General features: G+C 36.5%; 2 protein-coding genes across 2 annotated transcripts in view; one reads left to right on the top strand and one right to left on the bottom strand.

The window, feature by feature from the left end:
- LOC107655961 (spermatogenesis-associated protein 16) overlaps positions 1-20874 on the bottom strand; it is a 54712-nt gene extending 33838 nt beyond the window's left edge. Inside the window, exons 1-3 of the mRNA XM_016443596.1 lie at positions 20350-20874; positions 18909-19054; positions 6812-6901 (exon numbers count right to left, since the gene is read on the bottom strand). Of these exons, the coding sequence (XP_016299082.1) occupies positions 6812-6901; positions 18909-19054; positions 20350-20874 (761 nt within the window). The remainder of the gene's footprint in view (positions 1-6811; positions 6902-18908; positions 19055-20349) is intronic.
- The window catches only part of LOC107656071 (neuroligin-1-like), a 312616-nt gene continuing 298678 nt past the window's right edge, over positions 9616-23553 (top strand). Inside the window, exons 1-2 of the mRNA XM_016443749.1 lie at positions 9616-9687; positions 11114-11214. The gene's annotated coding sequence lies outside the window, so the exon portion shown is untranslated. The remainder of the gene's footprint in view (positions 9688-11113; positions 11215-23553) is intronic.

Raw genomic sequence — 23553 nt, 5'->3', positions numbered from 1 at the left:
CTCTCTCTCTCTCTCTCTCTCTCTCTCTCTCTCTCTCTCTGTTCTGTCCCAATAAAGGCAAAAATGGCAAAAATAGATCTTTAATTATAATAATAATGAGGCAAAAATATTAGTTACTGCAGGGAACAAAAAATGGTAACACCAATGCTGCATTTATTTGATCAAAAGTACAGAAAAAACAGTAATATTGTGACAATTTAAGATTATTTCTATTTTAAAGTATTCTAAAATATAGTTTATTCCTGTGAATTTTCAGCATCATTACTCCAGTCCTCATTCTCACATGATCCTTCAGAAATCATTCTAATATACTCATTTTTGTTGCTGAAGAAACATTTCTTATTAATATTAAAAACAGTTGTGCTGCTTAATTTTTTGTGGAAACTTTTTTTTTTTCCAGATTTTTTTGTAACATTCTAAATGTTTTTACTCTGACTTGTGAAAATGTCTGTCTAGGGGTGAGCGATATACCGGTAAACATGATTAACCGGTAGAAACCGATTTTGGACTATCGTATATCGCAGTTACACGCTCACGTGATGCTGCTGTGCTATGTTGTCACAAAAACGTACTGTTTGCATGCATTTTTGAGCATTGTGGTTTAAAAACAAGTGATTTTAAGCCACTGAAATGCAATCAGCAGCAAAAGAGAACTCATTTCGCTATATGCACCTATTTTTGCAGCTTTATAGTCCTTTAATGGTTAAATAAACACACTTGTGTCAAAATGCCGTCTTTGCAATTATCCTCATAAACACAGTAATTTATGTCTTAAGTGAAAGCAAACAACTGAGAAAGAAAACACATGTGTAACAGTATATTGGATCCGAGTAAGAGCTTAAAGTGACAGCAGTCTAATATCCCTGCTGTCTCTCATTCTTGTTTATCAAACATCAAAAGAAAGAAAATCTCTCACTGCTCTTGGCTAAATCACTTTTGTAACTTGAATAAGACGATATATATATATATATATATATATATATATAATTTACACAGTGAAGAATATGCAGTGCTTTTACACATTTGATTAATTTATACAATGTAGCATTTCTTATTTATTTGTTCTGCTGTAGGTTTTTGTCCTATTGCTTGTAATTAGTTACATATGCTTATTTAATCACTGACTGATTACGTGTCTTCAGTGAGCTTGTTTTTTTTTTTCTGTTTTTTTCCCGTTTTTTTTTTTTTAATTTAGGCTAGTATTAGTTTTTTGTGATACTGACACTGGTGACAAGAATTATGAAATTTCTATGGTATCAACAATTTTGATATGATTAAATACCTTATTTAAAGCAAAAATAACTATATTGTAATATGTATCTTTACCATGAAATAAAATTAAGATTTTGGCCATATCACCCACCACTACGTCTGTCCATGATTTCTCATTAAACGGAGAGGAAGTTGAAAAGAAGAAATTGGTGAAAAATAAAATAGCCACTATGAAGAATAGGAGGAGTATTAAAAATAATAATAGTGCTAAACTATATCCAGTATAATATTAGATTGTGTAGTTTTGTGTCACAGGGGTATTTGAGGCTGTGAGGGTATACAAGACAAAGTACTACAGTATATTAACACGTATTTCACAGGGACATGAAATTTCATAGCAGAAATGACCCGATCAGACTTCAGTTCAGTTCTCAAGCTTTTGTAAAAACCTATATAAAATAAAAAATAAAAATATATGTATATAAAAGCAGTGTACTGTAGTGTATTGCATTCTCAAACTTTGCATGTAGCCCTGCTTTACTTCCCAGCTGTCAGTGTTTGTGCCTGTCACATAAATCACTTTTATGTCCACTAGCAGGCATCCATGACAAAGTTACATTCAGTGTGTAGGCCGGGAGTCGAGGTAATTTCAAAGTCCTTGTTATTTCACCAGCTTTGGCCACACGGGGGTGTCAAACAATAAGATGTATGCCAAAGGGATACAAAAAAATGAAAGCAAAGAAACAGGGGTATAGAAGGATGGAAAGCGAGTGGAGAGATTTCTAAGCAGGGCACATCATATCAAGATAATAACAAGTCTGGCAGCAGAGGCCCTTGGTGGCTGCCACAGAGAGAAACACGCCATTAGGGCTGCTATGTGAGGCCTACAACTCCGACAGACTATTACATCCTTAAAAGTGAAAAGTGTTGTGGGGTAAAGACCGAGTTGTTGCCCTCGGCAAACAGGGACACGGTCTGTCTGACTGGCTGCTGTGTGCCCTCGCGCCAGGGGCAATAGTTTGTGAGCGCCTGTACGTTCTAACGGCTCCTTCATGGGAACGCTGAGCTTTTAGAAGGCCACATTCCCGCTGAACAGCAGCGCTAAAATATGCAGGAGTATTTAGCCTGTGAATAGCAGCATGTCCCCTAATTCACACGGTGAGGCAAAAACTGGAGATTGGCATCAGGCAATCTGCATTGTTTTCCTATAGCGTCAGCATTCTTGGCTCCGCGGCGTGAGGTTTGGTTCACTGCTCTCTCATTCCTCTCATACCCCCTGTCCAAGCTTGACAAATCAGACTGTTTATGCATTTCACACCCCCCCTCCTCCCCAAAAAGCAACCAAACAAACAAAATTTGCATCAGGACACAATGTTCTAAAACCTAGCCTTGCTCTCTACTGCCTACATACAGTAGGAAGTGAAATTGACTGCGTGATGGCTTTCACATTTAGCCTAAGCGCCCAACACCACTTCCGGTGCAGCATTGTCTGTGGAAATTAAGTAATAATATACTACAAACTGTAGATTGTAATAATATTAAGTGTGATCGACAGTTACTAGAAATAGCTACTACCGCACTTTGCTATAGGACAGTACTATACCAGAAGTTCACTGATTCCAGTAGAGTCTAAAAAAATGTTGAGATACTCTTGGGTAAACAGTGTATTTTTAATGAAACGTAACCATTTAAAAAAATATATTATTATTTTCTTTTTTTAATTAATTGAATAATTGAATGTGCTTGATGCAATGCATTGTGGGATTCTTCTCATCAAAGCATACATGTGATGCTTATCAGTTGAGAAGTTATTTAATAGTTAATGAGTTACTTAAACAAAATGGAATAAAATGACATGTATTCTATATAATATTCTTTATATAATTATTCTATTCATTTGGTATATCTAAAAAAGAATATAGTATATAGAATAAATAGAAATCTATTATCGTTTATGCACACACACACACACACACACACACACACACACACACACAATAATATAAAGAGTTTGAATTATTTGATATGAAATATTTAACCTTAACCTTAACAATAATATTCCATATAAAATTTCAGCTCTTTACGTTAAAAATAACCCACTAAATCTATAATTATAGTGAACTTTTATAATGTTAAATTATTTGTGTTTTTAAATATTTTCTTTGAGTGAGATGATGGCAAGGTTAATCTAAATATGGGTAAATGAGCAATTCATTATTTAATATCAAGTGATATATACAGTATCCAATAGCTACCATTACAGTAATTAAAAAATCTGTGCTATTGACTGATCAATGTTATGGTACCAGTACATTTTGCTTTCCTAAGCATTGCTGTATATTGCTGCTTACCTTTTGAAATGCATCAGCTATGCTGTCTAGGTGCTTCACAAACATGCCATAACACTCAACTTTAACAATACACATGTGTGTGTAACATTATTGTGATTAAGCACTGAAGTGTCTCTCACAGCTGTCTGTATTGAGTAAAGGGCTTCCACAATTGACCTTGTTTGAGAGCGATAAGCGTCATCGCTTTAATGCAGAGACAAAGATGTCATTGCTGTAAATGGGGCTGGCAGAGAACGTTAGCTCACTGAGCTTCCTTCTCCATGCACACCTCCCATTCAAGACTGATGGCTCTGTCAGCAGCCTCTCTGACGGCACGCAGCTGGCCTCATAATAGCCAAAAACGGAATAATTTGGCTGTCCAAAGTCATACACCCACAAATGCACTTTTCATGGAGAATGGGGCAACTTGGCTAACCAGAGAGCTGTCAGGGGTGCTTGAGTAAACATTCTTATTCAGTCTTTTAAAGTGGCAACCTGTAATATTCAAATCACTAGATAGGGTGCTATTGACAGAAAACGCATTCAATGTCAAAACCATCACAAAGTAACTCTGATCCGGACATGACCTCAAGACCACAGCAGGAGCTCCAAATCCTCACAAACTTTTTTTTCACGGAGAGAGAGAGAGAGAGAGAGAGAGAGAGAGAAAAATTTCTTCTATAATGCTTGTATGTCCACCGTTGGACACTGTTAGTAGACAAATAAACAAGTTAAGGTGAAAAGTGTGAAAAGAGTTCATTTTCTGAAAGTCACTAAAGTGCCGCATAGTTACATAAACACCCTTAAATGTTCAGTCAGATTCTGCACAAGAACTGAAAAACAACTGAAAAACAAAACTGACTTCTGGAAATGAGCCATAAGGTTCATTTTTTCCCCGTGTTAAATGCTGACGGCGCATTTAGGAGTGTTTACTGTTGTACTGGCTCTCGCTGGATACCACTTTCCTAAAGCAAATTCTGCCAGGATCCATCAAGAGCAAAGGTTACACTGTTAATTTTATTTCTGCATTGAGAAAGCTTTTCTCCAGCACAAACGGAACGATATTGCCTTCTAGAATAATTTCCGTTTCTGAGTTCAATATCTTGATGTGTCACTCAGTCTTCCTTTGGTTAAGATTGCGAGGGGAGGTGACTCTATATGCACATATTTCCTGGAGAAGCTGTTACTGTTTTTAATGTTACAGTACAAGAACCAAGAAAATGGTACAGTACAATGATGAAAATGTAGAGAATAATTTGTTTCTTTGTGCTGGAGAGCTATTGCTTCTCTGAAATTTACTGGCATGTGAACTTCAAAACATAGATGCATTTTCCTCTTAAAGAGCTCAAATGGCTGAGCAGCATTTGCTGGAGGGAGGATAAAAAATTTGTTTACATAATATATGTGTGTGTGTACTGTGTATATTTATTATGTATATTTAAGTGTATGTAAAAAATATTAACATGTATTTAAATGTATATATTTATATTTATATAAATTATATCATTAAAGAGCTCAAATGGCTGAGCAGCATTTGCTGGAGGGAGGATGTGATTAGGTTAAAGAGTGGCGCCAGCTTCAATGGCCGTGCTCGCTTCTTTGAAATGCACAACCATGCATTGTGCTCTGACAAACTGCACTTGGACTCTGCTTTAATATAGCATGGAGTTTCAGGAGTGGACTGTACTGAGCAATGTCAGCAGAGATTCATTTGATGGGAATGTAGAAAGATTTGAATTAGATGCCAGTCTGTGTGCACTGAGTCTTAATCACATATAACCTTTGTGTGAACATCACGAGTCGTCAAGTTTGTCCGTATATACAGTGGGTACGGAAAGTATTCAGACCCCCTTCAATTTTTCACTCTTTGTTATATTGCAGCCATTTGCTAATTTTTCTTAAATATATACATGCATGTGTGTGTATTTAAATATACATAATAAATATACAAGGCACACATATATTATGTAAACAACTTTTATTTTGGATGTGGTTAATTGTTTGACAGCACTAATATATATATATATATATATATATATAGTAAAAAGTCTGTGTGTGCATGTGTTTGTGTGTGTTTTATGTAAGTTTTACATTGTTTAGATTTCGTCTTGAAATAAATGGTCTTCTTTTGAACTTTCTATTCATCAAAAATCCTAGACTGGAGTAATGACTAAAAATTCAGCTTTGCCATCACAGAAATACATTTTAAATACATTAAAATATAACCGATATTAAGAGTTATTTAAAATGATAAAAAAATATATTCAATATATAGTACTGTTTTTTTTAATAATATAATATAATAAATAAAATTTAATTAAAAACATCTTAATTTCGCTTACAAGTTTCTTTTTGTGAAAAGTATGCTTGTGCCACCTAGTTTGATATAATGCAATGATGTTCATGCACTTTTAAGTTTGCCTGAGTTGTTCAAATACATTTTGGGGCCCACTAAAAGTACGAACAATCTTTCTTAATTGAACTTACAATTGTAAGCAAAGCTAGCCAGACCAAATACACACCTACTGCAAAGAAAGAGCATAAAGAGCCTGAATCAGATAATACAAGTGCGACGTACACCAAATGCACTTCTGTAATGTTACCAGAAAACATCTCTTCCCCAACTGGGGCAGTGGCACTAAATTTGTAGGCAGGGTGGCGGAGCTGATCTATTTCTGCTTGCAGAAACTCAAATGTGAGAGGGGGTGGAAAGGAAGAACAAGTGCGAGAAAGAGACCAAAGTACCCGTTTCTTGCTCTAATCTATTTCAACTGGGTTAATGTGGCTTGATAATGATCAAACAGAATATGACTTTCTCGCGATAAATGGCCCCCGCAGCCACCAGTTGGCCATGGCATTTGGCGCAACCGATGCCTCTAAACTATTTATTCCACCACCGTCCAATAACTAATGGTAGCTGTCATCTCTAAAAGACCAATGGTGGAACATAGGGCATTTGGTAGCCGTATCATTAAAACACATATGGAACATTAGAACGCGGAGGCGACAGGGGAAGATGTCAGTCAGCAGTGGCGGGAGTGGATGTAACCGTAGCTCTAATTGTCTTCTTCCAACTGCCAGTATTTATGTATTGCCAAGAACATATTTTTCCAGCACAGGCCGACAGAACAGAGGGAGATGTAATGAACCACTGGGCAGACATGTGTTTGCGGGGTTTGTCTAAATGACTGGGAGCTTTTCTCCTACTGAATCTGTCTTCATTTCGAGGAAAGGACCCTTTCTGAGCCCTCCATTAATGCCAATTTTACCTCGCTGCCTCACAGGGGTTTCCCAGCAGTCGATACGCCATGGCTTGTCGAAGGTGGTTCTGAAAACGAATGGGGTTTAGCTGGATGCTCCTGCAAATCGAGAGGAGAGAGATGGGAAAATGTAAAATCATGTTTCCTGGAAGAATTTGCAACCAGCATACATAAGACAGATCAATCATAGCCTATAATGGGATTAATAAAATATAAATAAAAAATGGAAGACACGGATGTCCATTAGTATAAAACAAAACCTTCAGAATGATGTTCCTTTTTTAAGTCATTGAAATTGCATGAGATGGATGGGGTATTCCGAATAACGATGAAACAGAATTTAGAAATAAAGGAATATGCTTCAACAACAAATTATTTATATAATATGCATCAATCAGCGAGAGTGGAGTTTGAAGTTTGATTCGCATCATGTCGAAAAATGCATGTAGCAACTACAGCGATGTCAATCAATCAGGAATGCAACCGCAAACAACAACCAAAAACATACGTCTCCTATACGCTTCTCGGTCTGATCAGCCATTTACCGTCAGGAAACAAACAAACGGTATCTCCTCACTATTCATTAAATTCTGAGACGTCCCCGACAGGTGTGCCAGCGAGAGACTGAGAGACAGGAAGACAGGCGTAGAGACCTCAGTGAATCAGTGACACCGCCTTTAAAAAAAACCACAGCTGCCTGCCAGCGATCATAGCCAACTTTGAAGCTCCATTAATTGCCATTCCGTCATCGCTTGTCGCAACATGCGGGGTGTTACTTGGCACACACGCGCTCTTTCACTCAGCCTTTTAATGCTTGGTGAAATTAACTGCGTGTTCCTTGCGCTTTACATGTGCTGGTTACAGCCGAGGTCGCTGGTAATTGAGGAGCCGGCGCCGTATGTTTGACGAGGCAGATGAATCGCCGCTGCACTTCCTCCAGACAGAGACAGAGTGTGAAAAAAGCTAGGCCTTACTCATTCTCTGGGCAGCACTTCCTCTCTGTTATCTACTTTCTTAATAATTTACAGAGCTGAATCCTCAGTTATTAAACTAGTGCTCCATTAACCTGTGAAAACTTTGGATTTTCTTTTTTCTTCCTGCTCTATAACCATCCAAATGTCAGAATATGACACTTTAAAACCACACCTAACCCAGCAATTGACTTGTGGTCATGATTGCAACATATTCTGACCAAGAAATGGGTTTAGATAAGAAGGGGTCATCTGACAGTAAATAGATTGGAAGAGGTTGTCTCTTAGGAAAGGGCTTTTTAATTATTTTAAACCATTTTAATAGATTAAAATTAGTGCTGTCAATTAGTCTAAATAATCACATGATATGCCGATTAGTCTGACTCATTACAAATCACAATCAATTTGGGCTGAGAAATGGGCCCCCAAAAAATAATTTAAAGTCATTATTGTGTTAAATGAAAAAAAAAAGTATTGAATAATATTGAAAAATAGTATTGGCTACCATAACGTTTTTTTTTCAGAAGCTACTTCTGAAGTGGAATTTAGATATATTTATACAGAATGTTCAACAATTAAACCTGCATACATGATATGTTATTAATCTGTTTTAAATGGGCATTTATGTTTTTTTTTTTTAATGAAAATTAAAATATCAAAAATGAAAATGATACTCTAAACATGAAACTAAAGCTGTCAGTAGGTGGTGGTTGTTCATTCACTCATTCATTCAGACGAATCGTTCAAATGTTTGATTCATTCAGAAATGAAGCAAGTGAGGTCCTGTCCTAAATTGCACCCTAAACCCTTGCAGTCTTCCTCTCCACACTTTCAAGACATAATGCCGCTTTGACTGTTGGGTAGGATTGTGCATCAAGGGCCGCAAAGGAGGTGCTCGCGAGCACCCTTCTGAAAGCTAAAATGACAAATGGGACAATTGGGACATCCTATGGTCTTGTGGATTTAATGGACACAAGCAGGCCATTGTAAGTCCGCAAGTGCACATGAAGTGTGAATCACTGAATCACTGACTCACTCGATTCGAAAACGTGAATTTATTCAGTAACAAAACAGCGCTGTGTGTTGCTGGGAAAGGCACAACAGTTCTGCTGTGGTTTTGTCCGAAACTATTTTCATTGCCAAAATTGAGCAAAAACAGACAATACTGACAATATTGTGTCTAAAATGTAACAATTTTAACTTCTTGTTTAATGAACTGTTGTATAAAATCAATATCACGTTTGCAATTGTGCAGATAATTGGGAAATAAACAGCACTCTTGCTTTTATGATATTGCTAAACTATATCATATGATATTAACATAAGACAAGTTTTTATTGTTGTCAGCGTTCTGTTTGACAGTGGAAAAATAAAGCAGTACTGCATTGTTTTTAAGACCTCCTCACCAACTGCACTTCTGACCTCAACCAGGCCGGGAGGCGATGACAGAAAGCCATTTTAATAATTAATAGAAATGTCCATTATATATTTTTTAAAAGTGATCCATCTGTGAATTTTAAGAGTGGAAACACAACAATATAGTAGAGGTGAGTTACAGAGGGCACAGAGGTTAGACTATATAAAATGTGGCTCTGACGCACTGAAATTTGCAGCGTGTGATAAAATTGTTTTTGCTTTGAAAAAACTGTGCCAGTTGAAAGAGGATCTTTGTTCCATTTTCATATCTTTTTTTTTTGTCTTTTATTTTGAAATTGCTGGTCATGACTTTATTTTGAAATCTTATTTTTCTGGATGTTTGTAGCTCTGCTCTTTGTGATTATATTCACCTGTGGCTTGTTACCTAATTAGCTGATAAATATTCTTGTGTTTGTCTCCTACCTGTGAGTTTTTAGTTAAAGCTTTTCTTGTTGATTCTTCAAGAGTGTTTTGCATTCTTATATTAATCAAGATATGGTAATTAAAATGATATTAGCATCATGTAAATGGATTGACCTTATAGAGTAGAGATGAGCTATATATTACATATACATATATGATACATATATGAGCTATGTATTGGTACCATATTGGTTATTGTATTTATTAGTTATATATATATATATATATATATATTTTTTAAGTAGTTTAATATTTTTTTTAATCATATCGGATGGTATGTGCTAACTGCCTCTATATTTAAATGTAGAATACACTTGCCCTGATCTAACACTTAACTAAACACTAATTAATTAATAACACTGTTAAATGTAATCCTTGACATATATCAGAATAAAAAGTAAATTTTTCAAAATCACGTATAACATTTAAAATGATTCATTTTAGTTTAGTGTTTTATTTTAAATTTATTTAGACAAAATAGTATAATTTTATCGTTTTAATTAAAATTTTAATGTTGGCCATACCATGTAAATAATTCTTGTGATATTTTAATATCGGTGCTTCTTTAAGATCAAAATAAGACCACTATATGCTTTATAAGAAATTTCTGGAGTTAGATAATTTAAGCAGTTTATACCTAAAGTTTAGGATTTGGATTACATTCTGTGTCGATTAATTGCCATTTGAATGTAAATGTAGCACACCTCAACATATAAATCAAATTTCAAAACAATCAAGTATATAATAATTCTTAATGGCTCACTCCCAATATCCATTTTATAATTTATTACAATTGTTAAATGAGTTACTCAGTGTAGTAATCCAGACAGGCTGTTAACTGCAACCACTTGAAACAAAATGTAGCTTTTTATCTTTTACAATCAATTTGCAATTTGACTTTGCCCTTCATATAGCCTATTAGCCTTGCTAGCATTGCCTCCATTGTTTGTTGACATTATGGCATGAAAAGGTGTTTTATTCATGTGGGTCAGTTGTCCGTTCATACACGTGAACATATTCTTTAAAAACAAATTGTGATATGTTTGAGGTAAGATGGGAAAAATTTATAGAATATAGGCCAGTTTTGGCTTTATCATTTATTATTAGCATCGGCAGTATTGACAGTTAAAAAAAAGACTCGAAGGCTTGAATTTGAAATGTCTAATCTGTCATGAGAGGAAGCCGTTTTTATGTCTTTCTGTCTGCCTTTAGCTTAGTCTCCTTTTAGGGGTTGTTCAAGAAGCCTGACAATAATTATTTGTAGATCACAAACTTAGTTTCGCACAGTGACAGACTAAAGAAAGAGCATTGTTCGAAAATGGCACCTCCAACCTGAGGACATGACAGGAAGAGGCACGTAGCCTTACAACTTTAAACGCTCTGGAAGCATTGTCATCACACGGAATACAAAAGCCGCTACCTTTGCATTTTTATCTGAATTGTGTTGTTGCGTTCCTGCTCGTCGTGCACGGAGCTAATATATACAAAATCTGTTCGACAGGAATCAACAAGGCTGTCTTTGATGGGATTCCACCCACATCCTCATGGCGCTCAAAGTGGGTTCCTACGAGGAGAATGGAGAGATAACAATTGACATCCAAGGTATTCTCTCCTTATTTTCTTCACTGAAACAGGCAGATAAATGCACAAGCCAAAGAGTAATCCATAAAGGATTTTATAGTATGCTAGCGGTATTCAGAGCATCAGCTCACGTACTTTCTCGCTGGATCCATTTTGGAAAAAAACATTCATCTGCGTTATTCGCTTGGCCAGATTATCAGAATGTAATGCAGTGGGGCGGCTTGGAGCCGGTTGTCAATTATGTAAAAAAAAAATATATATATTTTTTTAATGCTGTGTGTTTATTAACATACTGTACAGTATAATCAGGGATATTTAATTAACATTTGTTTACTTTTAAAAGTTCTGTCTGGACAAGAGTTTGCATTTGTTGTATTTATTTTTAATATTATAATGTATTACAGTATAATCAGGGGTACTTAACATTTGCCAAATTTGGGATATAAACACTTACTTTTAAAGGTCTGTCTGGAGAACACACATGGCTTCATGGCTTAAACTAAAAAAAGTATTTTTTAACTTTTTTAAATATCATACTATATTAACAAACTGTACAGTTTAATCGGGTATTAAACATTTTACAAATTTTGGATATATATGCTTACTTTTTAAAGGTCTGTTTGGAGAACAAATTAAACTTCACAGCTTTAAACATTTTTAAAAATTTTTATTTTTTTATTTCTTTATTTTTTACATTATGTTGTATTAACATACTGTATATCAGGGGTATTTAACATTTGCCGGTGTTTAAAAATGTTATCTAAAATACATAAAAATATATAAAACTACTTTTTAAAAGTGTGGAGAACAACCATTACTTTTTTTTGTATTTTTCTTTTCTTTCTTTCTTTTTACAATAAAAAAAAAGGAGACGTAAACATCAAATGAACAAATGGAAAACCAGACTTTTTTTTTTTTTTGCAATATCAGCCCGTATAAGAAAAAAAGCAGCATTTCCTTGCCTTGTACAGGTGCGTCTCAATAAATTAGAATGTCGTGGAACAGTTCATTTATTTCAGTACTTCAGTCTGTGTGCATTGAATTTATTTAATACACGAGTTTCACAATTTGAGTTGAATTACTGAAATAAATGAACTTTTCCACGACATTCTAATTTGAGATGCACCTGTATATTTTCAACATGGGCCTAAATGGAGCTTGAACTAGATTTGATGCTGTTCAGGGCAGAGAATGCTGACTTAGCGCTGTACTCTACATACTGTATGAAAAACCAAGCATAGTTGAGATCCATTCAGTGCATGTTCAGTGGCGCATCACATCAATTTTCATAAGCACTATTGCCTTTCAATGAATAAGACGCAAAGAAGCAAAGAGAAATGCATGTAATAGTTGTAAGAGAGAGAATAAGGCATACCTTGTCCATTTGTCGTTGACTGTTCGGTTTTTATCATCGACTTTGTGTCATTGCTCACATGGTCTAACATACCTGTATCAACTGCTGCGGCCAATCTCTATTCTAGATTTAAAGCGTAAATATATCTAATTTGATAAGATAGCTATGGTAGCTGAAATGTGGCCAAGATAAGCTTAATTATGATCTCCCCACAAACCAGTTATCTTTGTAGATTTCATGATTACAAGCCCTTTAGAATCTTAGTCGATAACTGACAAGGGCTGCATGGCCAAATCACAGATGTACTGTTGTAAAAACATCTGATTTCTTGCAAGCTGCAGCTGTATGCATGGTTTTTATTTCTTCATATCATGTCCTGTATTCAGTGCACCTGTCTGCAACCATTCAGGTGTGCGAGAGCCATTTATTTGTTGTTCTAAAGCATCTGAGCTGACAGGGAAGGAGTGTTTGTATGTGTACAGGAACAGAAATGTTGCAGTATTGGCTTTTCGACAGGCAGCTGGATGGTGGAATTATGATGTTTCAGAACTCTGTACAGATATTCTGAACATCAACACAGAACTCCAAAATATAAACTTGAGCAAACCAAATCCCTCTGAGCTACAGTTTGTATGAATTACACAGTCACTTTTTTTCACGCTTTCAACCCTGCTGTGTGATCTTGTTCTCTCGGTTTGAAGGCACTTGTGAAACCTACTTGTTTTCTTATACTTTTTTTTTGCATCCTGCAATCTTGTACACTTCTAGGCATTCATGATGTAGATATAATAATTGGTAGAAGGTGATTTGTCTGACTGGCATATTATTTTGCATGCTTTAAGTGCATTGTAGCTTTTATGGTTACTAAGTTCTTTTTTTAAGCATTATTCAATGTAAGAAATATATCCTGCTTTATAGATTAGTAACACTGTACGCTTCAATATATAACTGTAAAACAAATGTATTGCTGGATATACAGTATAACATGTTCAATGTTTGAGTGTCAGGTTTATTTTTAATATTCCCAGTGCTCTCTCACAGAAAAGCGTTTTCTATATTTATATATTTTCACACTTTTACAGTATATGTTTTTTTCAATATTAAGTAGCACACTGCTAGCAACAGCACTGACAGATGGGACACGAGCTGACAAGATCTGCAGACGTCACATGTTATAGCATGTTTTTCTATTTCTATTGCATGGCCTCTGTGTTAGCAGGCATGAGTTACCAAATGCCAACCTCTTGACAAAATCTGATGATAATAAAGGTTGGTTAAGCATTTAACTAACACTAATAATCAAATTCATTTTAGAAAGGAATAGTTCACCCCAAAATGAAAATTTACTGAAAATGTACCCTCAGGCCATCCAAGATGTAGCTGAGTTTTTTTTTTTCTTCATCTGAACAGATTTGGAGAAATGTGTCTTTACACCACTTGCTCATCAATGGATCCTCTGCAGTGAATGGGTGCCGTCAGAATGAGAGTTCAAATCCAGTTGATAAAAGCAACACAATAATCCACAAGATGTTTTTGACTTCAAACTGTTGATTCCTCTATCCATAGTAATGCTTCCTCCGGTGAAAAAGTTGTGAGAAACAAATCCATCATTAAGGCATTTTAACTTTAAAGGGGACCTATTATGCAAAAATCACTTTTATAAGGGGTTTGAACACAGTTGTGTGGCCGCAGTATGTGAAAACAACCAGCCTATAATGGTAAAAATCCACCCACTCATTTTTTATATTTTTTTTATAATCCCAATAAATCATAAACAGTCTCTCAGAACAAGTGATTCCAGATTTCTCCCTATGTACACGTCAGCGTAGGGAAAAAGTCCCGCCCATTTGTGACGCTCTCTGCGCTATTAGCATAGACACAGGCCTGAGTGAGAAGCAGCAGTCCGCCATTTCTGTTCCTGCTGTAGCTGCTGGAGATATACAATGTCAGCGCCAAAGAGCCACTGATATGAACATTTTTTTAAAGAGCATAAAACCCAGATAAAATGTTTGTAAATGGTGTAATTACGTAGTTTGTCCAGCAGAGCCATTGTTTGCTACTGGCGACCTGGATGAAACGCTTTAAATCTTAAGTGTATGGAATACCATTGAAACTTTGAACGGCCATATCTCCGTAACGGTGCGGCGGATCCGCACTAAATTCGGGGGATCCCTTCAGCTCGAGGAACCCTCTCGAACGCCGAATCGAGTGTATGTCTCGAGGCCCCGTTTCGAATGAGACCACCCCCGCGTCGATAGCCCCCGGGGTTCAGGAGTTACGGGCGGTTAAATTCGCGGTCGGGCACCGACCAATCTGGCTATACCGGGGGGCTACCTACGCGCGGAGGGTGGCGTTCGAGAGGGGGCCTCGAGCTGAAGGGATACCCTGAATTTGGTGGAGATCCGCCACCGCGTTTGCGAGATAGTGACACCAGCCAACACTTTCACTTCAGTAAGTTCCAGCAGTCCGCCATTTCTGTTCCTGCTGTAGCTGCTGGAGATATACAATGTCAGCGCCAAAGAGGCATTACAAGTGTTTTGTTTTGGGATGCACCAATGAACATAGGAGTCCATAGACTCCCTCCATCTGAGCCGCTGAGGACACTGTGGTGAAATGTAATTTTCCGAAGGAAATGTCCTGGAAAATAATCTGTAAAGTCCCCTATATGTTTAGGGATCAATTCCAACACTTCGTGTGCGAACGTCAGCTCCAGACAAAGTAAGTATCACGTGCTTGTTCAGGCAGCAGCATTCAAGCGTTGTCTTATTCGACCGTAAGTGTCCTGCGAAGTGGACTTCACATGATATTCCGCCATGATTCCAGTTCCAAGGGAATGTACACGTTACATTCAAAGGGCATTAAAGTGCGCGAGACGTGAATTTAAATTATATTTATTTCCAGAGGTATATTATGTCACTCTTCACACTGTGAAGACAGTAGCGCAAATCTGTGAATGAATGTTCCGAAGTGCGCTATTAGCATAGACACAGGCCTGAGTGAGAAGCAGCAGTCCGCCATTTCTGTTCCTGCTGTAGCTGCTGGAGATATACAATGTCAGCGCCAAAGAGGCATTACAAGTGTTTTGTTTTGGGATGCACCAATGAACATAGGAGTCCATAGACTCCCTCCATCTGAGCCGCTGAGGACACTGTGGTGAAATGTAATTTTCCGAAGGAAATGTCCTGGAAAATAATCTGTAAAGTCCCCTATATGTTTAGGGATCAATTCCAACACTTCGTGTGCGAACGTCAGCTCCAGACAAAGTAAGTATCACGTGTTTGTTTTCCAAATTGCCTTTCTGAAAGAGCTTCCTGGCACTATGTAAGGCTGAGGCGTTTGTTTTTGCCGGCTCTTGAAGCTCTGCCCTCTTCTGAAAAGTGGGCCGGGAGCAGCAGCTCATTTGCATTTAAAGGGACAAACACAAAAATGGTGCGTTTTGGCTCATACCCTAAAAGTGGCTATTTTAACAAGCTATAACAAATGATCTGTGTGGTATTTTGAGGTAAAACTTCACATACACACTCTGGGGACATTACAGGCTTATTTTACATCTTGTAAAAAGGGGCATAATAGGTAACCTTTAAACCATTGCTTCTGTCCAAAATATAGTCCATAATTCATAATAATTCTTCCTCCAGTGAAAAAGTCTATCCCCTGTTGTCTTCTCACATCAAAATCCACCAACATATTTGTTTTAGAACTGTTTTCGCTTGTAAACAGTGCATGATCTGTGCATATTTCTCTCCTGATTCAGCTGAGATTACTTTTTTAACAGAAGAAAACAATATTGTAGATTAAACACCTTAATGGTGGATTTGATTCTGATAAACACACAGCTTTTCGCTTCACAAGACATTAACCGATGTACTCCTTAATATCGGTATCGGCCCCCAAAAAAACCCATATCGGTCGGGCTCTAGTTCAATGTACTTAATATAACATACTTAATATAAGCATGTATAAGCATACATATACTTTATATAAGCAGAATACAGGAAAAGTGGGTCATTTACACTTTATATGCATTATTATTATTATTTCCTTTTCTATGGCCTAGTGAAGATATTTAGCTACACTACCTTTCAAAAGTTAGGAGTTGGTAAGGTTTATGAAAAATTATTATTATTTTTTTTTTTTTAAAAGAAGTTTTTTAAAGAAGTTTCTTATGCCCACTATTTGGATAAGTACAGTAATGACAATAATATTTTTTAAAAATATTATTACAATATTTTATTAATATATCTTACAGCAGCTATTACTCGAGTCTTCAGTGTCACATGATCCTTCAGAAATCATTAAAATATTAATTTTAAATATTTTAAAATATATATTATGTCTAGCCTCTGAAGTAAAAAAGAAAAGGAACACGGTTGAGGTCAGCCAAATTATGTTCGCATGTTTATTTTCTATGTCGTTGTTTCCTACAAAATTGCATTTCCCTGAACAATTTAAACTGCTCTCTATTTGGCTTTCAGGCAGTGTGCATTACATATGGTTCATGATGTTGCCACGACAACCCATCTGCTTCTGCTAAACATTGACGGCACCCATTCACTGCAGAGGATCTACTGGTGAGCAAGTGATGCAATGCTAAATTTCTCAAAATCTATTCAGATGAAGAAACAAACGTATCTACATCTTGAATGGCCTGGGGGGTGAAAACATTTTCAACAAAGTTTCATTTTTGGGTGAACTATACCTTTAAGATACTTATAATATTCAGACAAAATAATCTGAAAGAATGCTTAAAGACAATGTGAATTGAAGATGATTTGATGGCTAAAACTGAGCATTACATATCAAGGTGGAACATAATAGCCACACACTGCCTAGGAATGTTTGACTGAATTTTGATTTCACATTGACTTGAACTACAGTTTTAATGCAGGATGAATAAATCTCTACTATTACTTTAGCTTACTTTGCCTGTTCCCTTCATCCTCTAGTCTGCAGAGGGAGATGCAAAAGCTTGCATTTCATTTCTTAAGCTGTTCAGAACTTTTCAAGGGTACAATGCAGTCAGGATGAGTTATGGCTCAGAGAAACCGCAAACTCTCTCTCTCTCTTTGTCTCTCACTAATGGAGGAGCAAAGGAGAACAGCACAGGGCCATGACTGACTGGATACAGCAGACACAGTTAACTGGAGGTCAGGAGGCTTTACTCTCACCGTCCACTTAAAAAATGACTGTTGTCACACTACACTCAAACACACCAATCAACATCCATCTGCTTTGAGTGAGTGTTGCGCATCATTTGCGAACATTGCTGATTGAACCTAGATGAAACTGTCAGGGTAACTTTTGAGTTTCCAGACCCACCATATGATATTATTTTCAGCAGTACATAAGTTGTGTCTTTTATTAACTTTAATAGTATTATAGACAAGTATGCACAATATTTCAGCACCATTTAAGTTACCGGCCGATGTTAACACTTATTTATCAGTTTTGCCCATTGTTAGGATTCTATATTCAGTATTTGTTTCTGCCTACCTTAAGATTTAGATTATCATCTGGCACTAATTTAAGGGCAAAGAGATGAATTATGGAGCTAATTTTCCACTTACCCTTTAAGAATGAATGGCGAAATGAGTTGCAGTGTGCATATAATGATATATTTTTTTTTTTACAAATTAATATAGATTTTCAGTATTGACTGTTTATTGGTTATTGGCCGTAAAAAAATAAAATCAATTATCGGTTTATAAATGTGAACAATTTCATTATTGGTGGATTCATAATTACAGTATTTTTGTAGTATTTGTAAAGCTTTATTTTAATTAATCAACACTACTATGGTATAACAAATAGATAGTACATAACTGCAATTTATACAGTTACGCTACTGTTTATAAGATTGTATGCTCACTAAGGCTGCATTTATTTGATCAAAAATACAGTAAAATGGTAATGTTGTGAACTAGTATTACAATTTACTTTTTTAATTTTAATATTTTTAAATTTTAATTTATTCCTGTGATGCAAAGCTGAATTTTCAGCATCATTACACCAGTCTTAAGTGTCACATGATCATTCTAATATGCTGATTTACTGCTCAAGAAACACTTTTTATTATCAATGTTGTGCAAATCACATTTTTTTCAGTTTTGATGAACCAAGTCCAAAAGAACAGCATTTATTTGAAATATATAGATATATAGCAATTTAATGCATCCTCGCGGAATAAACATTTCTTATTTTATTTAAAAAACAATTCTTACTGACCCCAAACTTGTGAACTGCAGTGTATTTCTGTTTAAATTTATTTGATAAACAACAACAATTAATAATAATAAATACCCATAATTATTGAGGGGCCAGGGTCTGAAAATTCTCATGGTATGTTCTGCGTGTGATTTACCTGTAGCAGTGCAGCAATGCCGGGTTAGGCCTTTCCATTCGGAGATAGCAGGCAACTATTCTGGACTCAACAAAGCTGACAACTTTACAAATGTCTTCATAATCAGCATAAAAAGGTTTCTCAAACACAGCGCCTTTGGAACATAGCTGAGAGAGAGAAAAGGTGGGAGAAATCCAAGGTAGCTTCCATTAATTGAGATACTGAAAGATGTTGACCAAAAATAATCCTGCTTATAACATAGTTGATCAATTGTCAAATAAAATGTAATGTGTTTTTTTTAAATCAATGAAAGTGGAAATAAATGAAAATATTTCCACAAACTCAGGCTCATGGCGTCACTGTCACATTACAAGAATCAGCTTGATGCATTTCTGTGACCCAAGCTGAGCAATGCAATAAAAATGCCAAACAATATGAAGAATTTCACCTTGAGCACTGAATGTTTTTGAATGTACTGTCAGCGCAGCAATGAACATACCACTTAATTAAAAGGAAAATGTTCTCTTCACTTTACGTGTGTATAAACATTTTCTTGATTACCCTTTTCTCATTTGACCTCATGTATTGTATGACATTATTACGTAATGACATGTGAGACATTATGCCGTTAAAATTATATTAATCTCAGCTGAGAGAAATGAAAGAAACATTTCTAATGTTTAACAATCTACAGATCCACTTAAACATGGTCAAAGTCTGTTAATGTGGGATCCAGGTAATAGCGATAACAGGTCAGAATTATGATTTTAAACACTGTTGTAAACCGTAATTAAAGTTCTTCAAGATGTGCCTCAGAATATCTTCAATAACATTTTGTTAAGAAGAGCAGCAGAGTCAGAAATCAGGTTATTAATTTATTTTAATTACTTTAATTGAGCATGCTTAGTTTCTCTATTTTTATGTTTGGATTACATTTGCCACTGCCAAAAACTCAATTTAAAAAATGTAATAACACTATTAAATGTATTTATTTATTTTTTTGTTGGCCAAATAAAATCTCAGTGACCACAGTATCAGATGGCAGTGTCACAGTACTTTTATAAATACCATGGTGACCATTTTTTGTAATTATTTCTATTGTTCAGGCTTAATGTTGGGCATTTGAACAAGCCTCAAACATTAAATATTAAATATGAAATGAATGCATAAATCTTAATTTGCCCTATGAATGATACCTCAGATCATGGGGTTTGTTGAGATGTTACTTTAAGCAATTTTATGTCTTATACTTGGATGGGCTTTTTTTCTTTCTTTCAACTACCCTGAACATCCAAACAGCTCCTGTAGCAACTGCATATAAAATGACTTTGAACGCCTTAAGATCCCCATAAGAGTGCATGTGCACGCACATTTTCAAACAATCTAGTGCGTAAGCTTATTAAATGCACAGATAAAGGTCTGTAGGAAGGGCAGCCTGTGGTATAATTTGAATATCAAGTACCTCTAGTGCAGCAGTGAAACGGCTGGCTGCAGTGGCATATTTCTTCTGTTGGTAGTACGAGTTGGCGTCCTGTAAAGCTACATCGAGCCATTTGTCAATTTGAGGCAGAAAGCTGAGATTAGGTCCACTCGGAGGCCCTCCTATTTCAGCCGCTTGACACATTAATTGTGTGGCAGTGGAGGCCAGGGACTTGTGGGTAATGTCCTGTTCGTCACCGAACACTAACTTTGTCTCAGCCTCCATCAGGTCTCTTAGAGAAATGCGAGGGGGCGCAGGAAGGGGGCTTCGTTCATTATTTGCTCCCGCACAGTCGTCCGGCGATCCATCTTTTCTTCGAGTGTCATTCTTCTTGCTCCTCTTTGGGGCACTGCTGTCTGTCTTTTTCCCTTTTCTCTTGTTTTGGCCCTTTTCCTCAGGCTGGATTGTGGCAGGCGTTGGATGCTCTGTGTACTCGGGGAAAACCATCTGCTCTAGTCCCTGGAGTTCCAGGCTTCCAGTCAAGTTTGCAATGTTTCTGAAAGGCATTTAAAATGAAAGGAATAGTTCATCCAATATGTTTTAACTTAAAAAAATCGCTTCTGGTCAAAATCCATACTAATGCTTCCTCCAGTAAAAAAGTCTGTCCATGTTGTCTCTCACATCAAAATCCACCCACATGTTTGTTTAGAGCTATTTTGGACTGTTTTCACTTGTAAATGGTGCTTGACCTGAGCATATTTCTCTCCTGATTCAGATGAGACAACCTTTTCACTGAAGAAAACAATATTATGGATGAAGGACTCTAATTTTAGCTGGAATCAATGGTTTGAAGAAAAAAAAAACATCTTTGTTTCTTACAAACATGCAGCTTTTTGCTTCGAGATGTTAACTGATGGAATGAAGTCATGTGGATTATTGTGATGTTTTTATCAGCTGTTTGAACTCTCATTTTGATGGCACCCATTCACTGCAGATGATCCATTGGTGAGTTCAAATGCTGAGATTAAGAAAAAAACTCATCGACATCTTGGATAGTATGAGGGTGAGTAAGTTTCCAGCTAATTTTAATTTATGGGTGGACTATTCCTTTAATGCAACACTTTTTTTAGGGACCATTTGCACAGAACGTTTCTTCATCCCATGGCACTGATCTTCCATTGTTTTTTTAAAAATGTTTTTTATTTGAAACATGTGCTAGATAGACGTGTTTAGATAGACGCGCAGAATTGGTAATAACAGACAACCAACTTACAATCTACCCCACGTGCAGACTATCCCATTCCTACGCGGGTTACTCCCTATGAATTCAAACAGCCCAGGAAATAAATGCATTTTACATCCCAATGAAGGCCTGCTCTCCTCTTACAGACAAGTTCTCAATTCTCTAAGCGGGCTGAAACTTTAATACATTCACTGCTATTATTCTTCTGTAAGAGCGCTGCTGTTAGTGTACTGTTAGAGAAGTCACTTAAATAATGTAGCGGGCCGGGGTGCTGATTCACTGCCGCTCTTGAGATGTGCTTAGGAAAAGGTCACTGTGACATATACACCTGTTGGCAATGGGCCGAGCTCCTGCTTTAAGAGGAGACTGCAAATTCTGCCATCTTTATGTGTGTGTGTTACTACCGTGGGGGGAGAAATAGTGTTTTTGTCCTTATAAATACGTTTTAAAGCAGGCTGGCTGAGACTACAAGAGTTTTAGGCCATTTTATCCCCGAAAAAAAAAATTCTTATGTAGGACCTTGGTTGTTTACGATGTTCGACCCAGATTGTCTGGTAATGTAAGGCATTTTCAGATCTAATCTTAACTCTCCTGATGTGCTCGCATGACACACCTGATAATATCAAATGTAATATAATGTTTCAATTAAATCGATGGACAATGCGCCTCTGTTTCCTTCAAATGTAAAAAAAAAAAAATGAAGCCAAAGTATCCCATGTATGGTCGCTGTAATCATTTGGAACCAGAGCCTGCGCAGTTATCATTAGCTGGAGCCGCGATATCGATGTCCAGCCTAAACTCGCAAGCTCACGATCATGATGCCAAACCCCATTTTTAAAGCATTAAATAACTACCTAAAAGCAAGCTTTTTAGAAAAACAAACACTTGAACACATCAATATTTATTTGATGTTTAATTAGATTTTTTTCCCATTTGTTTACATGGAAAGGGCAGGGTTTATGACCTATATGCAGCCAGCCACCAGATGGTGATCAAAATGTTTTGGCTTCACTTTTCAAGACGTGTGCGGCATACTTGATACGGACAAAGAAAAAAGCTGGGCAGATAGCACCTCAGTTTTGAATTTACCGGGTGAGAGTAAAAAGCAGCTAGCGCCTAGCGCTGATGGGGTTGCTAAGCAATGGTAAACAGTTTTTACTGTTAGCTAGCATACTACTGTTAACATATTAAAATTGGCAGTTCAATCTCACCTTTGCTGAAGAACAGACAATTTACATTTCGTTATCCATTGTGAGGTGCTTCCTCTGGCATGATAATCTTAATCTCTTGTTCGGTGTGATGCGCCATGATTTTCAAATCATGTTTGAGATTTGAAAGAAGACAATCTGTGCATGATGCAACCAGAGTTTATAATCGGTTAGGATTTAAAAACTCCTGTAGTCTGAGCCATATGGCATAAGAATTCTTGTTATAGTGCAGATGTGGGCACTAGATATGGATTTAGGACTGTAGTGCCCACTAGGTGGCAATAAATAAATATTAAGCCAATTGTATATATATATGAAATAAGTTTTAAACTGTAACTATTGCTGTATCCTGATTGATGCCTCAACTGGGGGAAATAATGTTGACTGCTGCCTAATATAAAAATATTTCTGTTGAAAAAAGCTTTATGTCAAGCTGCACTCACCTCTGAGTTCTCATAGTGAAATGTGTCTTTTTGAAAGCTTAAAGAATAACATTGTATCACTGACATCACCACACAACTTGTGGAACTGTGTTGTCCAATCAGATTAGAGCACCAGTTGTAGACTGACTGTTGTAGAGTGCAACAGTGTCCGCCCACTTTTTTAGTTCTGGTATTTTTTTTCATATCCACCTTATTTTTCAAAGAGGAAGTAAGCTGTTTTTTTTTTTTTTTGTGAATGTGCGAGACTTCCGGTTCATTAGCCGCTAAAGGTAAATAAAGTGAGTGAGTGAAGTGACATGTGGCCAAGTATGGTTACCCATACTAGGAATTAGTGCTCTGCATTTATCCCATC

The sequence above is a fragment of the Sinocyclocheilus anshuiensis genome, unplaced genomic scaffold, assembly GCF_001515605.1.
Source record: "Sinocyclocheilus anshuiensis isolate Anshui unplaced genomic scaffold, SAMN03320099.WGS_v1.1 scaffold51, whole genome shotgun sequence".
NCBI classification, from domain to species: domain Eukaryota; kingdom Metazoa; phylum Chordata; class Actinopteri; order Cypriniformes; family Cyprinidae; genus Sinocyclocheilus; species Sinocyclocheilus anshuiensis.
Note: the sequence above shows the minus strand (reverse complement) of the source record. Positions and strands in the feature narration are given on the sequence as shown.